Source organism: Oncorhynchus gorbuscha, linkage group LG01 (assembly GCF_021184085.1).
Source record: "Oncorhynchus gorbuscha isolate QuinsamMale2020 ecotype Even-year linkage group LG01, OgorEven_v1.0, whole genome shotgun sequence".
Classification (NCBI taxonomy): domain Eukaryota; kingdom Metazoa; phylum Chordata; class Actinopteri; order Salmoniformes; family Salmonidae; genus Oncorhynchus; species Oncorhynchus gorbuscha.
The window spans coordinates 111061725-111082415 of record NC_060173.1 but is presented as its reverse complement, the minus strand read 5'-3'; the positions used below and the strand labels follow the sequence as shown (position 1 = coordinate 111082415).

At 47.1% G+C, this 20691-nt stretch overlaps 1 protein-coding gene across 1 annotated transcript in view; it reads left to right on the top strand.

Moving 5' to 3' along the window:
* LOC123991130 (trace amine-associated receptor 13c-like) overlaps positions 1-17633 on the top strand; it is a 51810-nt gene extending 34177 nt beyond the window's left edge. Inside the window, exons 2-3 of the mRNA XM_046292398.1 lie at positions 15386-15653; positions 17319-17633. Of these exons, the coding sequence (XP_046148354.1) occupies positions 15386-15653; positions 17319-17633 (583 nt within the window). The remainder of the gene's footprint in view (positions 1-15385; positions 15654-17318) is intronic.
* Positions 17634-20691: the final 3058 nt, after the last annotated feature.

Below are 20691 nucleotides of genomic sequence, written 5' to 3'. Positions count from 1 at the left end.
AGTTCCAGGTCTCCGGTAGCCTCTGGAACTGCCGATCTGCGGCCAACAAGGCAGAGTTCATCTCAGCCTATGCCTCCCTCCAGTCCCTCGACTTCTTGGCACTGACGGAAATATGGATCACCACAGATAACACTGCTACTCCTACTGCTCTCTCTTCGTCCGCCCACGTGTTCTCGCACACCCCGAGAGCTTCTGGTCAGCGGGGTGGTGGCACCGGGATCCTCATCTCTCCCAAGTGGTCATTCTCTCTTTCTACCCTTACCCATCTGTCTCTCGCCTCCTTTGAATTCCATGCTGTCACAGTTATCAGCCCTTTCAAGCTTAACATCCTTATCATTTATCGCCCTCCAGGTTACCTCGGAGAGTTCATCAATGAGCTTGATGCCTTGATAAGCTCCTTTCCTGAGGACGGTTCACCTCTCACAGTTCTGGGCGACTTTAACCTCCCCACGTCTACCTTTGACTCATTCCTCTCTGCCTCCTTCTTTCCACTCCTCTCCTCTTTTGACCTCACCCTCTCACCTTCCCCCCCTACTCACAAGGCAGGCAATACGCTCAACCTCATCTTTACTAGATGCTGTTCTTCCACTAACCTCATTGCAACTCCCCTCCAAGTCTCCGACCACTACCTTGTATCCTTTTCCCTCTCGCTCTCATCCAACACTTCCCACACTGCCCCTACTCGGATGGTATCGCGCCGTCCCAACCTTTGCTCTCTCCCCCCCGCTACTCTCTCCTCTTTCATCCTATCATCTCTTCCCTCTGCTCAAACCTTCTCCAACCTATCTCCTGATTCTGCCTCCTCAACCCTCCTCTCCTACCTTTCTGCATCCTTTGACTCTCTATGTCCCCTATCCTCCAGGCCGGCTCGGTCCTCCCCTCCCGCTCCGTGGCTCGACGACTCATTGCGAGCACACAGAACAGGGCTCCAGGCAGCCGAGCGGAAATGGAGGAAAACTCGCCTCCCTGCGGACCTGGCATCCTTTCACTCCCTCCTCTCTACACTTTCCTCCTCTGTCTCTGCTGCTAAAGCCACTTTCTACCACTCTAAATTCCAAGCATCTGCCTCTAACCCTAGGAAGCTCTTTGCCACCTTCTCCTCCCTCCTGAACCCCCCCCCCCTCCTCCCTCTCTGCAGATGACTTCGTCAACCATTTTGAAAAGAAGGTCGACGACATCCGATCCTCGTTTGCTAAGTCAAACGACACCGCTGGTTCTGCTCACACTGCCCTACCCTGTGCTCTGACCTCTTTCTCCCCTCTCTCTCCAGATGAAATCTCGCGTCTTGTGATGGCCGGCCGCCCAACAACCTGCCCGCTTGACCCTATCCCCTCCTCTCTTCTCCAGACCATTTCCGGAGACCTTCTCCCTTACCTCACCTCGCTCATCAACTCATCCCTGACCGCTGGCTACGTCCCTTCCGTCTTCAAGAGAGCGAGAGTTGCACCCCTTCTGAAAAAACCTACACTCGATCCCTCCGATGTCAACAACTACAGACCAGTATCCCTTCTTTCTTTTCTCTCCAAAACTCTTGAACGTGCCGTCCTTGGCCAGCTCTCCTGCTATCTCTCTCAGAATGACCTTCTTGATCCAAATCAGTCAGGTTTCAAGACTAGTCATTCAACTGAGACTGCTCTTCTCTGTATCACGGAGGCGCTCCGCACTGCTAAAGCTAACTCTCTCTCCTCTGCTCTCATCCTTCTAGATCTATCGGCTGCCTTCGATACTGTGAACCATCAGATCCTCCTCTCCACCCTCTCCGAGTTGGGCATCTCTGGCGCGGCCCACGCTTGGATTGCGTCCTACCTGACAGGTCGCTTCTACCAGGTGGCGTGGCGAGAATCTGTCTCCTCACCACGCCTCTCACCACTGGTGTCCCCCAGGGCTATGTTCTAGGCCCTCTCCTATTCTCGCTATACAGCAAGTCACTTGGCTCTGTCATAACCTCACATGGTCTCTCCTATCATTGCTATGCAGACGACACACAATTAATCCTCTCCTTTCCCCCTTCTGATGACCAGGTGGCGAATCGCATCTCTGCATGTCTGGCAGACATATCAGTGTGGATGACGGATCACCACCTCAAGCTGAACCTCGGCAAGACGGAGCTGCTCTTCCTCCCGGGGAAGGACTGCCCGTTCCATGATCTCGCTATCACGGTTGACAACTCCATTGTGTCCTCCTCCCAGAGCGCTAAGAACCTTGGCGTGATCCTGGACAACACCCTGTCGTTCTCAACTAACATCAAGGCGGTGGCCCGTTCCTGTAGGTTCATGCTCTACAACATCCGCAGAGTACGACCCTGCCTCACACAGGAAGCGGCGCAGGTCCTAATCCAGGCACTTGTCATCTCCCGTCTGGATTACTGCAACTCGCTGTTGGCTGGGCTCCCTGCCTGTTCCATTAAACCCCTACAACTCATCCAGAACGCCGCAGCCCGTCTGGTGTTCAACCTTCCCAAGTTCTCTCACGTCACCCCGCTCCTCCGCTCTCTCCACTGGCTTCCAGTTGAAGCTCGCATCCGCTACAAGACCATGGTGCTTGCCTACGGAGCTGTGAGGGGAACGGCACCTCAGTACCTCCAGGCTCTGATCAGGCCCTACACCCAAACAAGGGCACTGCATTCATCCACCTCTGGCCTGCTCGCCTCCCTACCACTGAGGAAGTACAGTTCCCGCTCAGCCCAGTCAAAACTGTTCGCTGCTCTGGCCCCCCAATGGTGGAACAAACTCACTCACGACGCCAAGACAGCGGAGTCAATCACCACCTGCCGGAGACACCTGAAACCCCACCACTTTAAGGAATACCTAGGATAGGATAAAGTAATCCTTCTCACCCCCCCCCCCCCTTAAAAGATTTAGATGCACTATTGTAAAGTGGCTGTTCCACTGGATGTCATAAGGTGAATGCACCAATTTGTAAGTCGCTCTGGATAAGAGCGTCTGCTAAATGACTTAAATGTAATGTAATGTAACGTAATGTACCCCCTGTATATAGCCTCCACATTGACTCTGTACCGGTACACCCTGTATATAGCCTCCACATTGACTCTGTACCGTAACACTCTGTATATAGCCTCCACATTGACTCTGTACCGGTACCCCTGTATATAGCCTCCACATTGACTCTGTACCGGTACCCCCTGTATATAGCCTCCACATTGACTCTGTACCGGTACCCCCTGTATATAGCCTCCACATTGACTCTGTACCGGTACACCCTGTATATAGCCTCCACATTGACTCTATACCGTAACACTCTGTATATAGCCTCCACATTGACTCTGTACCCGTACCCCCTTTATATAGCCTCCACATTGACTCTGTACTGGTACCCCCTTTATATAGCCTCCACATTGACTCTGTACCGGTATCCCCTGTATAAAGACTCCACATTGACTCTGTACCGGTTCGCCCTGTATATAGCCTCCACATTGACTCTGTACCAGTACCCCCTGTATATAGTCTCCACATTGACTCTGTACCGGTACCCCCTCTATATAGTCTCCACATTGACTCTGTACCGGTTCTCCCTCTATATAGCCTCCACATTGACTCTGTACCGGTACACCCTGTATATAGCCTCCACATTGACTCTGTACCGTAACACTCTGTATATAGCCTCCACATTGACTCTGTACCGGTACCCCCTGTATATAGCCTCCACATTGACTCTGTACCGGTACCCCCTGTATATAGCCTCCACATTGACTCTGTACCGGTACCCCCTGTATATAGCCTCCACATTGACTCTGTACCGGTACCCCCTGTATATAGCCTCCACATTGACTCTGTACCGGTACCCCCTGTATATAGCCTCCACATTGACTCTGTACCGGTATCCCCTGTATATAGCCTCCACATTGACTCTGTACCGGTTCGCCCTGTATATAGCCTCCACATTGACTCTGTACTGGTACCTCCTGTATATAGCCTCCACATTGACTCTGTACCAGTACACCCTGTATATAGCCTCCACATTGACTCTGTACCGGCTATCCCCTGTATATAGCCTCCACATTGACTCTGTACTGGTACCCCCTGTATATAGCCTCCACATTGACTCTGTACCGGTACCCCCTGTATATAGCCTCCACATTGACTCTGTACCGGTACACCCTGTATATAGCCTCCACATTGACTCTATACCGTAACACTCTGTATATAGCCTCCACATTGACTCTGTACCCGTACCCCCTTTATATAGCCTCCACATTGACTCTGTACTGGTACCCCCTTTATATAGCCTCCACATTGACTCTGTACCGGTATCCCCTGTATAAAGACTCCACATTGACTCTGTACCGGTTCGCCCTGTATATAGCCTCCACATTGACTCTGTACCAGTACCCCCTGTATATAGTCTCCACATTGACTCTGTACCGGTACCCCCTCTATATAGTCTCCACATTGACTCTGTACCGGTTCTCCCTCTATATAGCCTCCACATTGACTCTGTACCGGTACACCCTGTATATAGCCTCCACATTGACTCTGTACCGTAACACTCTGTATATAGCCTCCACATTGACTCTGTACCGGTACCCCCTGTATATAGCCTCCACATTGACTCTGTACCGGTACCCCCTGTATATAGCCTCCACATTGACTCTGTACCGGTACCCCCTGTATATAGCCTCCACATTGACTCTGTACCGGTACCCCTGTATATAGCCTCCACATTGACTCTGTACCGGTACCCCTGTATATAGCCTCCACATTGACTCTGTACCGGTATCCCCTGTATATAGCCTCCACATTGACTCTGTACCGGTTCGCCCTGTATATAGCCTCCACATTGACTCTGTACTGGTACCTCCTGTATATAGCCTCCACATTGACTCTGTACCAGTACACCCTGTATATAGCCTCCACATTGACTCTGTACCGGCTATCCCCTGTATATAGCCTCCACATTGACTCTGTACTGGTACCCCCTGTATATAGCCTCCACATTGACTCTATACCAGTACCCCTGTATATAGCCTCCACATTGACTCTATACCAGTACCCCTGTATATAGCCTCCACATTGACTTTGTACCGGTACCCCCTGTATATAGCCTCCACATTGACTCTATACCAGTACCCCCTGTATATAGCCTCCACATTGACTCTATACCAGTACCCCCTGTATATAGCCTCCACATTGACTTTGTACCGGTACCCCCTGTATATAGCCTCCACATTGACTCTGTACCGGTACCCCCTGTATATAGCCTCCACATTGACTCTGTACCGGTACACCCTGTATATAGCCTCCACATTGACTCTATACCGTAACACTCTGTATATAGCCTCCACATTGACTCTGTACCCGTACCCCCTTTATATAGCCTCCACATTGACTCTGTACTGGTACCCCCTTTATATAGCCTCCACATTGACTCTGTACCGGTATCCCCTGTATAAAGACTCCACATTGACTCTGTACCGGTTCGCCCTGTATATAGCCTCCACATTGACTCTGTACCAGTACCCCTGTATATAGTCTCCACATTGACTCTGTACCGGTACCCCCTCTATATAGTCTCCACATTGACTCTGTACCGGTTCTCCCTCTATATAGCCTCCACATTGACTCTGTACCGGTACACCCTGTATATAGCCTCCACATTGACTCTGTACCGTAACACTCTGTATATAGCCTCCACATTGACTCTGTACCGGTACCCCCTGTATATAGCCTCCACATTGACTCTGTACCGGTACCCCCTGTATATAGCCTCCACATTGACTCTGTACCGGTACCCCTGTATATAGCCTCCACATTGACTCTGTACCGGTACCCCCTGTATATAGCCTCCACATTGACTCTGTACCGGTACCCCCTGTATATAGCCTCCACATTGACTCTGTACCGGTATCCCCTGTATATAGCCTCCACATTGACTCTGTACCGGTTCGCCCTGTATATAGCCTCCACATTGACTCTGTACTGGTACCTCCTGTATATAGCCTCCACATTGACTCTGTACCAGTACACCCTGTATATAGCCTCCACATTGACTCTGTACCGGCTATCCCCTGTATATAGCCTCCACATTGACTCTGTACTGGTACCCCCTGTATATAGCCTCCACATTGACTCTGTACCGGTACCCCCTGTATATAGCCTCCACATTGACTCTGTACCGGTACACCCTGTATATAGCCTCCACATTGACTCTATACCGTAACACTCTGTATATAGCCTCCACATTGACTCTGTACCCGTACCCCCTTTATATAGCCTCCACATTGACTCTGTACTGGTACCCCCTTTATATAGCCTCCACATTGACTCTGTACCGGTATCCCCTGTATAAAGACTCCACATTGACTCTGTACCGGTTCGCCCTGTATATAGCCTCCACATTGACTCTGTACCAGTACCCCTGTATATAGTCTCCACATTGACTCTGTACCGGTACCCCCTCTATATAGTCTCCACATTGACTCTGTACCGGTTCTCCCTCTATATAGCCTCCACATTGACTCTGTACCGGTACACCCTGTATATAGCCTCCACATTGACTCTGTACCGTAACACTCTGTATATAGCCTCCACATTGACTCTGTACCGGTACCCCCTGTATATAGCCTCCACATTGACTCTGTACCGGTACCCCCTGTATATAGCCTCCACATTGACTCTGTACCGGTACCCCCTGTATATAGCCTCCACATTGACTCTGTACCGGTACCCCCTGTATATAGCCTCCACATTGACTCTGTACCGGTACCCCCTGTATATAGCCTCCACATTGACTCTGTACCGGTATCCCCTGTATATAGCCTCCACATTGACTCTGTACCGGTTCGCCCTGTATATAGCCTCCACATTGACTCTGTACTGGTACCTCCTGTATATAGCCTCCACATTGACTCTGTACCAGTACACCCTGTATATAGCCTCCACATTGACTCTGTACCGGCTATCCCCTGTATATAGCCTCCACATTGACTCTGTACTGGTACCCCCTGTATATAGCCTCCACATTGACTCTATACCAGTACCCCCTGTATATAGCCTCCACATTGACTCTATACCAGTACCCCCTGTATATAGCCTCCACATTGACTTTGTACCGGTACCCCCTGTATATAGCCTCCACATTGACTCTATACCAGTACCCCCTGTATATAGCCTCCACATTGACTCTATACCAGTACCCCCTGTATATAGCCTCCACATTGACTTTGTACCGGTACCCCCTGTATATAGCCTCCACATTGACTCTGTACTGTATTTTTTTTTACTTTTTACTTAACACTTATTTTTCTTAAAACGGTATTGTTGGTTAAGGGCTTGTAAGTAATCATTTCACCGTATACGGCGCATTTGACAAATAACATTTGATTGAATGATTGATTGAAAAACAGATCGAACAGGCCCTGAGTGGAACATCCCAGCCTGTGTATGCATTCAAAGAGTAAGTCTTCGGGTGAGATGATTTGAAAGCCATTTGAATCTCTTCAGTAGCGTATCGTCCAGACTCCAAAGTGACAATTTTAGATTGTTCTGAATTCAATAGCGCAAATGCCACCAAATCTGTTAGTTCGTATGTATATTCAAACACGTGCACAGAGGTCAACTATTTTGTGCCTGTCTTTAGCTTCAAGTGTGGAGATTGGTTTAAGTTGCTTGATATGATGAAACAAGTACAACAGTTTTTCCACGATCGTAAACATTTGCAAAGATGTACTAAAGACAGAACTTGGGCTTAACGGCAAGGTTGGTCTATCATCAAAAAGAAAGCATACGAAACCTGGAAGGCCATGGAGACCCAGCGTGGAAGAGGCAATGTCTGAGGTCCTTACAGCTTGAAGACGGGGATTTGGAGAATGATGGGGGTGTTGGGTTACAATTGCTCCCTGAAAAGGAGGAAAATGCTGATTCATCTTCATCTCGAAGAAAATAATAATAGTCTTTCCTATCAAAAATTATTATACAAATTAACATGTACTATGTAGTAACGCGTATTGTTGTGTCATAATAACGTGTATGATTTATATAAAGGTTTGGTATAAAAACATTGGTGTTATTGTTTAATATTGTATAGTGAAGTTTTTAATAATTGTTATATGTATATATTTCTGTACTAAACATTTTGAAGAAAATACAAATATTTTAAAAGAAAATTGTAGTTACCTTCAATGAATGACAGCTCTCTCTCGCTCCACACAAGATACATTGGTTAGTTGGGGTGTGTGTGTGTTTGTGTGTCTGAGGCCAGGCTGCGTGGATGGTGTCAGGTTACAGTAGGACCCTGAAAAGGATCATATCGTCTAATATTATAGTATTGTATAGTCTACTATTGCATAGTGAACTTTTAATAATTGTAATATGGTTGCATTTCTGTCCTAAAGATTTAGAAGGAAATAAAAGGTTTGAAAGAAAATTGTGTGAACATTCAATGAATGACATCACTCTCTCTTTCTCTCTCTCGCTCTCTCTTTCTACACAAGAGAAATTGGTTAGTTGGGGTTTGTGTGTTTGTGTGTGTCTGAGGCCAGGCTGCATGGTTGGTGTCAGGTTACAAGCAGAGAGAGATAAGAAACACTGATCAAGGAGCAAAAGCATTATTTTCCAAGAAAATAATAATTAACAGTCTTTCCTACAAATAATAATTATACATTTAAACATTTATTGGGCATTAAAGTGTAGTATTGTTGAATAATAATAAGTAAAGTTTAGTAATTAAAACTTTAGTGGTATAGTTTAATATTGCAAAGTAACTTTTAATAATAGTAATTTGTATGCATTTCTGTACTAAGATTTAGAAGAAAATGTAATCGACCTTTTATGAAATCTCTCTCTCTCTCCACACAAGATAAATTGGTTCACTGGGGTGTGTGTTTGAGCGTGTGGTGTTTCTTTAAACTGTTTAATCTTTAAACTTTTTTAAAAGAGTTCTCAACGATCCATATTGTAATGGTCAACAGTTTGCTGTTCTAGGGGGTCTCTCACACACAAGGGAATTGTATGTACACAAGGGGGAACCCCTAGTGTTGTTCTAGGAGGTCCCTTTCACACAAGGGAAATGTAAGTACAAGGGGGAACCCCTAGTGCTTTTCTAGGGGGGTCCCTTACACACACAAGGGAACTGTATGTACACAAGGGAAACCCTAGTGTCTTTGAATCAATTGTTATAAACCTGTCACTTATATTTTTACATTTATTTAACGTGTCAGTTAACTTCTTGCGGCGACCCATCCCGGATCCGGGATCGTGACTACGGCTCAAGCTCATTACCATAACGCAAAATGCAAAAAAATATTCTTAGAAATATTATTTAACCTCCACCCTGGGAAGGGTGGGGGCGATGACGTCAAAGTTGACCCAACTTTTCTCTTGACAAGAGAGAGTTTGGGAGAAAGGCTGCCCTGAGAGTTCTGCTTTACATACAGACATACAGACATAATTTAAACGGTTTTAGAAACTTTAGAGTGTTTTCTATTCAATAATAATTATTATATGGATATATTAGCAATTTTGGGAAAAAATATTTTCAGTTTACTATGGGCACGCACTTCCTCCAAAGGGGGCAGTATTGAGGCCTAGTCTTAAGAGGTTAAAGAACAAACTCCTATTTACAATGACGGCCTACTGCGGCCAAACCCGGACGACGCTGGGCCAATTGTACGCCGCCCTATGGGACTCCCCAATCACTGACGGATGTGATACAGCCTGGATTCAAACCAGGGACTGCAGTGACGCCTCTTGAACTGAGATGCATTGCCTTATTATTACGGACTACAAATAGAAGCACAGCCGAGAGCTGCCCAGTGACACAAGCCTACCAGACGAGGACATGTACTCCGAGCATGCGCTAACCAACTGGCAAGTGTCTTCAATGACATTTCCAACCTCTCCCTGTCTGAGTCTGTAACAACAACATGTTTCAAGCAAGCCACCGTTGTCCCTGTGCCCAAGAACACTAAGGTAACCTGCCTAAATGACTACCGACCCATAGCACTCACATCTGTAGCCATGAAATGCTTTGAAAGGCTGGTCATTGCTCACATCAACACCATTATCCCCGAAACCATAGACCCACTCCAATTTGCATACTGCACGAACAGATCCACAGATGATGCAATCTCTATTGAACTCCACACTGCTTTTCCCACCTGGATAAAAGGAACACTTATGTGACAATGCTATTCCTTGACTATAGCTCAGTGTTCAACACCAAAATGCCCTCAAAGCTCATCAGTAAGCTAAGGACCCTGGGACAAAACACCTTCCTCTGCAACTGGATCCTGAACTTCCTGACGGGCCGCCCCCTGGTGGTAGGGGTAGGTAACAGCACATCAGCCACACTGATCCTCAGCACGGGGGCACCTCCGGGGGGGTGCTCAGTCCCATCATGTACTCCCTGTTCACTCATGACTGCACGGTCAGGCACGACTCCAACACCATCATTAAGTTTGCTGATGACACAACAGTGGTAGGCCTGATCACCCACAACGATGAGACAGCCTATAGGGAGGAGGTCAGAGACCTGACCGTGTGGTGGAAGGACAACAACCTCTCCCTCAACGTGATCAAGACAAAGGAGATGATTCTGTACGACAGGAAAAGGAGAACCGAGCACGCCCCCATTCTCATCGACGGGCTGTAGTGGAGCAGGTTGAGAGCTTCAAGTTCCTTGGCATCCACATCACCAACAAACTAACATGGTCCAAGCACACAAAGACAGTCGTGAAGAGGGCACGACAAAACCTCTTCCCCCTCAGGGGACTAAAAAAATTTGACATGGGTCCTCAGAACCTCAAAAAGTTTTACAGCTGCACCATCAAGAGAATCCTGACAGGTTGCATCACTGCCTGGTATGGCAACTGCTCGGCCTCCGACCGCAAGGCACTACAGAGGGTAGTGAGTACGGCCCAGTACATCACTGGGTCCAAGCTTCCAGCCATCCAGGACCTCTACACCAGGCGGTGCAGAGGAAGGCCCTAAACGTTGTCAGCCACCCGGGTCAGCCATCCAGCCACCCGGGTCATAGCCTTTTTGTCTCTGCTACCGCATGGCAAGCAGTACCGGATCGCCAAGTCTAGGTCCAAGAGGCTTTTAACCTCTTATAACTCTTGCTCTATACTGCCCCTGTTGGAGAAAGTGCGTGCCCATAGTAAACTGAAAATATTTTTCCCCAAAATTGCTAATATATGCATATAAAAAATATTATCGAATAGAAAACACTCTAAAGCTTCTAAAACCGTTTAAATTTTGTCTCTATGTAAAGCAGAAATCTCAGGGCATGCATTCTCCCAAATGCTCTCTTGTCATGGAAAAAGTTGGCCCAACTTTGACGTCATCTCACACGCACTTCCCAAACAGCTACCGCTCTGGGAACAGTCTGTACGTGTTCAGCGCGAAGCCTGCTGTCAATGGGGCTTCTCATTGTGAGAATCGCGCGCTCACGGGAGTTTGAGCGAGCCGAAACCTCTCGGCCAAGCGAAAAAAAAGGTGACTGTTACGTGCGCTCTGGCCGGGTGATGTATTTTCTTCAGGATCGATTAAACGACGTGTGTGTTTCTGTTCGTCGTCACGATTTCTGTGCACCTTTATAACATGTTAAAGCTTAATTATGAACATAGTTTGACAAGTTTACTCGACATATAATATGTAATTTCAACGTTTTGGTGCGCATCCACTTGAATTTTGCCTACATTTCGACCGAAATGTGGCTATTTTGAGAACCGAAAGACACAGACTGCAAAACTAAACGCTGGTTTGGTAAGTATAATCCCTTCCAGGTCTTTTGATGGAAGAACAGCAAAGGTAAGGGAATATTTATGTGGTAAATTTGGGTTTCTGTCAACTCCAAGATAGAGGAGCGATAATGCTACTTTTGGAGCGCTGACTCCTAGTATAGCCTAGTGAACGCAACCTGTAACGTTAAAAATAAATGTAACACAGCGATTGCATTTAGAAGAAGTGTATCTTCCTATACATATGTAAAACATGCATATTTAGTCAAAGTTTATGATGTGTATTCCTTGTTAGCTGACGTTATCTGCCGGAGCTATCAGCATTTCTCCTGACATTTCAGTAGCATTTTTTTAACGATGCATCATTGTAAACAGAGATTTATGGATATATATTGCAGATTATTGAAAAAAACATAATTAATGTACTGTGTAACATGTTATATTACTGTCATCTGATGAAGATTTCAAAAGGTTAGTGAAATGATTTTTCTTTTAATCCTGCGTTTGTTGATTGCATATTTTTTCCTACTTGGCTATGCAAATGAGCTATGTCTGTGGTGGTGGTTTGACATAAATATGTGCTATGTTTTCGCCGTAAAACATTTTAGAAATCTGACTTGCTGGGTAGATAAACAACTTGTTTATCTTTCATTTGAGCAATTTTACTTGTTAATGTGTGGAGGTTAAATATTTTTAGGAATATTTTTTCGCATTGTGCGTTATGCTAATGAGCTTGAGCCGTAGTCACGAACCCGGATCCGGTATTGGTAGACTATGAGGTTAAACAGCTTCCACCCCTAAGCCATAAGACTCCTACCCAGACTACTTGCATTTCCCCCCCACCCCCCCTCCGCTGCTGCTACTCTCTGTTATTATCTATTCATAGCCACTTTAATAACTCTACCTACATGTACATAATTACCTAAATTACCTCAACACCGGTGCCCCCCCACACATTGACAAATTGACAGATTGTACCGGTACCCCCTGTATATAGCCCAGCTATTGTTATATCCTGCTGCTCTTTAATTATTTGTATATCTTACCTCTTTATTTTTTAGGGATTTTGATTTTCTTAACCTCATTGTTGGTAAAGGGCTTCTAAATCAAATCAAATCAAATACATTTTTATTGGTCACATACAAATGTTAATGCAAGTGTTGGGAAACGCTTGTGCTTCTAGTTCCGACAGTGCAGTAATATCTAACAAGTATTCAAACTAATTCAAAACGACTAACTTATACACACAATGTAAGTGGATGGAATAAGAATATGTACATGTAAATATATGGATGCGCGATGGCTGTCCGGCATAGGCAAGATGCAATAGATGGTATAAAATACAGAATATAGTACATATGAGATGAGTAATGTAGGATATGTAAACATTATTAAAGTGGCATTATTTCAAGTGACTAGTGATACCTATATTAAATCCATTTATTAAAGTGACCAGTGATTTGAATCTGTATGTTAGCAGCAGCCTCTCTATGTAAGTAAGCATTTCACTGTAAGGTCTACTACACCTGTTGTATTCTGCGCATGCGATAAATAAATTGGATTTGATTAGACCGTTGCTCCACTCGGAAGCAAATAATCATGTCTAACCTTTAACCTTTTAAAAATAGTTCTCAGGGGGAGCATCATATGATGTCCGAGGATGAAATGTCCAGGGAATGTCTCAGTCAATCCCAAAACCTCCAGAGGCCTCACACTCTCTCTCTCTCTCTCTCTCTCTCTCTCTCTCTCTCTCTCTCTCTCTCTCTCTCTCTCTCTCTCTCTCTCTCTCTCTCTCTCTCTCTCTCTCTCTCTCTCTCTCTCTCTCCAAAATGCATCCTGCCCTGCCTTTATAAAACCTTCGAAATCAAAGTTAACAAACAGATCACCGACCATTTCGAATCCCACCGTACCTTCTCCATTATGCAATCTGGCTTCCGAGCTGGTCACGAGTGCACCTCAGCCATGCTCAAGGTCCTAAACAATACCAATACTGTGCAGCCGTCTTCATCGACCTGGCCAAGGCTTTCGACTCTGTCAATCCCGAGCTGCCCCTCTGTCCCGAGCTGCCCCTATGTCCCGAGCTGCGCCTCTGTCCCGAGCTGCCCCTCAGTCCAGTAGGATTATATAGTAGGGTCGCCGTAGTTAGGAGGCCAAGGAAGCGGACAAGGTGGCGGACAAAGACTATGGTGAAGTGGGGGCCACATCCAGCACCTGAGCCGTCACGACAGACAGATGCCCACCCAGACCCTCCCCAATTGGTTCAGGTTTTGCGGCCGGAATCCCATTACAACTTTTTGTGTTTTGCCTTCATGATTGTTCTCTAGTAAATAGTAAATTCAACAGAGTGTTAGTCTTGATTATGATAATAATACAATTATTATAATAATATAAATCTGTCAATCAACCAAATTAATATTTTTTTCCATCAGCAGTACTCACAAAGAGTTTTACACATACCCAGTCTAAAAACCTAAGACCAATCGATGCATATGCCGAAGCATAGCATCGAGCAAACACTCCCTAGAAGTCATAAACCTATCATTAAAAGTAGAGAGGAACCATGCTCTGAGGGTTGTGCCGAGTGCACATGTAAGAGAACATGTGCCTCGTATTGTTATTCAAAATGTTCCAATGTTCGCAGATGACCAGCAGGGTCAGATAATGACCCGGGTGGGTTTAGAGTGGGCAAAAGTTCAACACTCAGGATTTAATGTAATATCATTTGTCTGTGTAATAGCGTGAGAGAGAGAGAGAGACAGAGAGAGAGAGAGAGACAGAGAGAGAGACAGAGAGAGAGAGAGAGAGAGAGAGAGAGAGAGAGAGAGAGAGAGAGAGAGAGAGAGAGAGAGAGAGAGAGAGAGAGACAGAGAGAGACAGAGAGAGACAGAGACAGAGAGAGAGAGAGAGAGAGAGAGAGAGAGAGAGAGAGAGAGAGAGAGACGAGAGAGAGAGACAGAGAGAGAGAGAGAGAGAGAGAGAGAGAGAGAGAGACAGAGAGAGAGAGAGAGAGAGAGAGAGAGAGAGAGAGAGACAGAGAGAGAGAGAGAGAGAGAGAGAGAGAGAGAGAGAGAGAGAGAGAGAGAGAGAGAGAGAGAACGAGAGAGAGAGAGAGAGAGACAGAGAGAGAGACAGAGAGAGAGAGAGAGAGAGAGAGAGAGAGAGAGAGAGAGAGAGAGAGAACGAGAGAGAGAGAAAAAAAAGAGGTAAATACACATTTCTTTCAAACCTTTTCTTTTCTTCTAAATCTTTAGTAGAGAAATACATACGTATTACAATTATTAAAAGTTTGCTATGCAATATTGAACTATATCAAGTTTTATTTTTCATGAACCTTTATATAAATCATACATATTATTATTAAACAAATATTACAATATTACCCAATAAATGTTTATATTTATAATAATGTTTTTGTAGGAAAGAAGAAGAACCAGCATTTCCCTCCTTTTCAGGGGCCTATTGTAACAGACACCCCCATCATTCTCCAAATCCCTGTCTTCAAGCATTCACACCCTGACCTGTTTCGCCTGTCCTTGTGTTTGTCTCCACCCCCTCCAGGTGTCGCTCATCATCCCTGGTGTATTTCTCCCTGTGTTTTCTGTCTCTCTGTGCCAGTTCGTCTTGCTTGCCAAGTCAACCAGCGTTTATCTCCGAGCTCCTATTTATCCAATTCTCTGTCTTTCCTAGTCCTTCTAGTTTTGACCCTTGCCTGTCCCGACACCGAATCCGCCTGCCTGACCATTCTTTCTGCCCTGACGTCGAGCCTGCCTACGCTCTGTACTGTTTGGACTCTGACCTCGTTTATGAACTCTCACCTCTACCCAACCTGCCGTTTGCCAACCCCCCGTTTGCCGCCTGTGTCTGCATATGGGTCTCGAGTTGTTTCCTTATACAAGCTGTGAGGGCCTCAGACATGGCCTCTTCCATGCTGGCTCTCCATGGCCTTCCAGGTTTTGTATGTTTTCTTTACGATGATAGATCAAGCTTCTATCAAGTTGTCTTGAGGACCGAAGGAACCACCTTCGTAAATGTTCACAATGGTGGAAAAACTGTTGCACGTGTTTCATCATATCAAGCACCTTAATCCAATCTCGACACTTGAAGCTAACAGGCACAAAATAGTTCACCTCTGTGCAAGCGTTAGAAATGACATACGAACCAACAGACTTGGAGGCATTTGCACTATTGAATTCAGAACAACCTAAAATCGTCATTCAAATAGCTTTCAAATCATCTCGCCCGCAGACTTCCTCCTCCAGTGTGTACCCAGGCTGGGATGTTCCACTCAGGGCCTGTTTGATCTGACAGAGCAAGTCCTATCCTTAGCCATTCTCTGGTGCAAAATGCAGAAAAAAAACACCCAGTTTTTGTCAGAAAAAGGTTGTTGAGACAGCTGTGTGTGAAAATCTTCACGGTTGAATTGCCCGGTTGGAAAATGTAACCCATACGGCCTTCACTCATATCAATCCAACCATTAAAACAATCAGGTGCATCACAAAAAATGTCATCAATGGTTTTGTAATTGTGGCCCAGACAAGGAAGGACACAATACACCTAGAATTGGTCGAGGTGACATGTTTTCTAAGGATTCTGTGGTTTATCTCTCTTGAGGTTTCTTGTCACTCAGAGTGCTTCCAAGACAAGTCTAACACTTACTTATACTCAGGCAGACCTAAACAAAATCATTTTTTCATTCTACAAGTGGTCACAAGCTCACGACACAGCAGCTCCATAAGTTCACTACAAAAATTTCCAACTGTTTCAAATGTTCAAACACATTGTCTTTAAGTTCAAGGTCACTACACGACACATCAATCACCAGGCCATTACTTTTTTTTTATCTCAGACATGTTCTTTACTTAAAAAAACAGCTGCACTATCAAGTTACGTAAGCACACCCTAAATGTGACTCACCACCTGGATTCGGTCTTATGTAGCAACATTTGAATTTCTGTTTTTTACATTGGATAAAAGTAGAGACTTAGAGCTACAAAATGGTATATCATACATTGCATTTGAGGAAACAATGAGAAAGTAATTCTGCTTTGAAATTTGATGAACTTGTAAACTCACTTTTGAGAAAACCGTCTTTGGTACTACTATTGGAGAGCCCTTTGTCTACACCCATTCACACTCTCTTAACAAGCATTTACGCGTTCTGCCCATATAAGACACTTATATGTACCAAAACAAAATCCCCACTAAAAACCACATTGTTGGCACATTATGCTAATTGAGTAACAACTGTCCCATAAACGGGACACCAATCCCTACTAACAGATCTTTGTCGCTCCATGCCCCCCCTGCTGGAGTCTGCATCGAGTCTGCCAGAACGTCGGGAGCACCACCTCCCCCGAGGTGATCTAGGCGCTCTTCCGACCGACGTCCCTCTAGCCCCCCCCCCTAGCATCAGGTCCACTTCTTATCCCCAGGGCAGCCTAGCTCCCAAGCATATGAACTCCAGAGTGCACAGGCCACGACACCAAGGTCTGCACTCTCCTCAGCCAGCTCTTTGACTAGCCAGAGTTAAGAAGACTCCTGCTCCAGTCGTGGAGCCAGAGCCAGCTGCTACCATGGGGCATCTTCTGCTTACCGTTGCGGAGTCGTCCTCTTCTCCCAGTGGGGCAGAAGCTCGGGTGTCCGAAGTCCAACTGTCTGCTACCCTGGAACCTTCAGCCACAAACACTCCACCTGGTCTCCCTCAGGAACCCAGCACAGCTCCTGGCCCAGAGCCCTCACTGAATTGGTTGCCCGCTCCTTGGATGGAGCCACAGCCAGCAGCTACTGCAGAGTTCAAGTACAAACCCCACCTGCTAGCTCCGTAATAGTTCCGGCACAAGGGTCCTGCTACCTCCAGACCTCGCCTCAGGGGACCTGCCAGACATCACCCCGGGAGACCCACCAGAAGTCACCCCTGATGTCTCCCCTGATGTAGTTGTCCAATTATTTTCCTTCCCGGGAGGGCTAGAGTTCCTGTCCCACCCGGCAGGGTTAGATATACAGTTCTGGGCCTACCTGGCAGGTGTAAAGTGACCAGGCTTTGAGTGTCCTGCCCCTTAAGTAGGTCCAGTGTATCATGCCTTCATGGTAGGTTCAGAGCACTTCCTTCCCAGTAGTGTTACAGTTCCCTTCCTTCCCTGTAGGGTCAGAGTTCCCTTCCTTCCTTGTAGGGTGAGAGTTCCCTTCCTTCCCGGTTCCCTGCCTTCCCAGTAGGCCAAGTATGTTTTGACCCTTAAGTAGGTCTAGTGTATCCTGCCTTGCCGCACAGTCTGCAGGTCTCCAGTCTCCTGTCCTTAGTTATAGGCAGTTGCCTATGCCACCAGGTTTAGAGCCTCCTGCCTTACTAGGAGCCAAGTTTGTTGTATTCACAATCTGCAGACATAGTCATCCCACAGCTACTTATCCCACCATGCTTAGAGCTGCTAAGCCACAAATTACCTGTACGAGGTTCTCAGTCCTCAGCCTTCGTCAGCCCTCAATCCTTAGCACTAGGTCATTGGTCTCTTACTGCACTAGGTCATTGGCATCCAGCTGCACAAGGTCATTGGTCTCCAGCTGCACTAGGTCATTGGTCTCCAGCTGCACAAGGTCATTGGTCTCTAGCTGCACTAGGTCATTGGCCTCCAGCTGCACTAGGTCATTGGTCTCTAGCTGCACTAGGTCATTGGCCTCCAGCTGCACTAGGTCATTGGCCTCCAGCTGTAATTGGTCATTGGTCTCCAGCTGCACTAGGCCATTGGCCTCCAGCTGCACTAGGCCATTGGCCTCCAGCTGCACTAGGTCATTGGCCTCCAGCTGCACTAGGCCATTGGTCTCCAGCTGCACTCGGTCATTGGCCTCCAGCTGCACTAGGTCATTGGCCTCCAGCTGCACTCGGTCATTGGTCTCCAGCTGCATTAGGTCATTGGCCTCCAGCTGCACTAGGTCATTGGCCTCCAGCTGCACTAGTTCATTGGCCTCCAGCTGCACTAGGCCGTTGGTCTCCAGCAGCACTAGGTCATTGGTCTCCAGCTGCACTAGGTCATTGGTCTCCAGCTGGACAAGGTCATTGGTCTCCAGCTGGACAAGGTCATTGGCCTCCAGCTGCACTAGGTCATTGGTCTCCAGCTGGACTAGGTCATTGGTCTCCAGCTGGACTGTGTTCTCTCTCTCTGACTCTGAGCCTGCATGCCTGACCACTCTGCCTGTCCTGACTCTGAGCCGGCATGCCTGACCACTCTGCCTGTCCTGACTCTGAGCCTGCATGCCTAACCACTCTGCATGGCTCTGACCCTGAGCCTGCCTGCCTGACCACTCTGCATGGCTCTGACACTGAGCCGGCATGCCTGACCACTCTGCATGGCTCTGACCCTGAGTCTGCATGCCTGACCACTCTGCATGGCTCTGACCCTGAGCCCGCATGCCTGACCCCTCTGCATGGCTCTGACCCTGAGCCCGCATGCCTGACCACTCTGCATGGCTCTGACCCTGAGCCCGCCTGCCTGACCAATCTGCATGCCCCTGACCCTGAGCCTGCCTGCCTGACCACTCTGCATGCCCCTGACCATGAGCCTGCCTGCCAACCTGTACCTTTGCCCCACCTCGGCGTACCCTGACCCTGACTGTCATCAGGTACCGTTGCCCCACCTCTTGTTTACTGACCCCAGCCTGCCTTGACCTGTATATTGCCTGCCCCTGTTGGATTATTAAATCATTGTTAAAACGATGTTGTCTGCATCTGGGTCTTAACTTCATACCTGATACCCCTTCCTACATACAAACTACCTTGAATAACATGTATAGCGACTCAGTGTAACGGCGTTCTTTGTTTGTAGAAAGAGAGTCGGACCGAAATGCAGCGTGGTGGTTACTCGTGACTTTATTGAAAAAAGTGACACATGAAATAACTATACAAATACAAAACAACAAACGAAACGTGAAACCTAATTACAGCCTATCTGGTGAAACTACACAGAGACAGGAACAATCACCCACGAAATACACAGTGAACCCAGGCTACCTAAATACAGTTCCCCATCAGAGACAACAAGAATCACCTGACTCTGATTGAGAACTGCCTCAGGCAGCCAAGCCTATACTAGACACACCCCTAATCAACCACAATCCCAATGCCTACAAAAAAACCAATACGACAATACAATAAACCCATGTCACACCCTGGCCTGAACAAATAATTAAAGAAAACACAAAATACTAAGACCAAGGCGTGACAGAACCCCCCCTAAGGTGCGGACTCCCGGACGCACCTCAAAACCATAGGGAGGGTGCGGGTGGGCGTCTCTCCATGGTGGCGGTTCCGGCTCGGGACGTGGACCCCACTCCATAAATGTCAGAGTTCCTCCCCTTCGCGTCCTGGGATAATCCACCCTCACTGCCGACCATGCCTAATAGTCCTCACCCAGAACCCCACTGAACTGAGGAGCAGCTCGTGACTGAGGGGCAACTCGGGACTGAGGGGCAGCTCGGGACTGAGGGGCAGCTCGGGACTGAGGGGCAGCTCGGGACTGAGGGGCAGCTCATGACTGAGGGGCAGCTCGGGACTGAGGGGCAGCTCGGGACTGAGGGGCAGCTCGGGACTGAGGGGCAGCCCGGGAATGAGGGACAGCCCAGTACTGAGAGGAAGCCCAGTACTGAGAGAAAGCCCAGTACTGAGATGAAGGTCAGGTAGGTAGCCGGCTCCGGTAGATCCTGGCTGGCTGGCGGATCTGGAAGATTCTGGTTGACTGGCAGATCTGGAAGAGACTGGTTGACTGGCAGATCTGGAAGAGACTGGTTGACTGGCGGATCTAGCTGCTCTATGCAGACTGACAGCTCCTTGCAGACTGACAGCTCTGGCTCAAATCAAATCAAATGTTATTTGTCACATACACATGGTTAGCAGATGTTAATGCGAGTGTAGCGAAATGCTTGTGCTTCTAGTTCCGACAATGCAGTGATAACCAACAAGTAATCTAACTAACAATTCCAAAACTACTGTCTTATACACAGTGTAA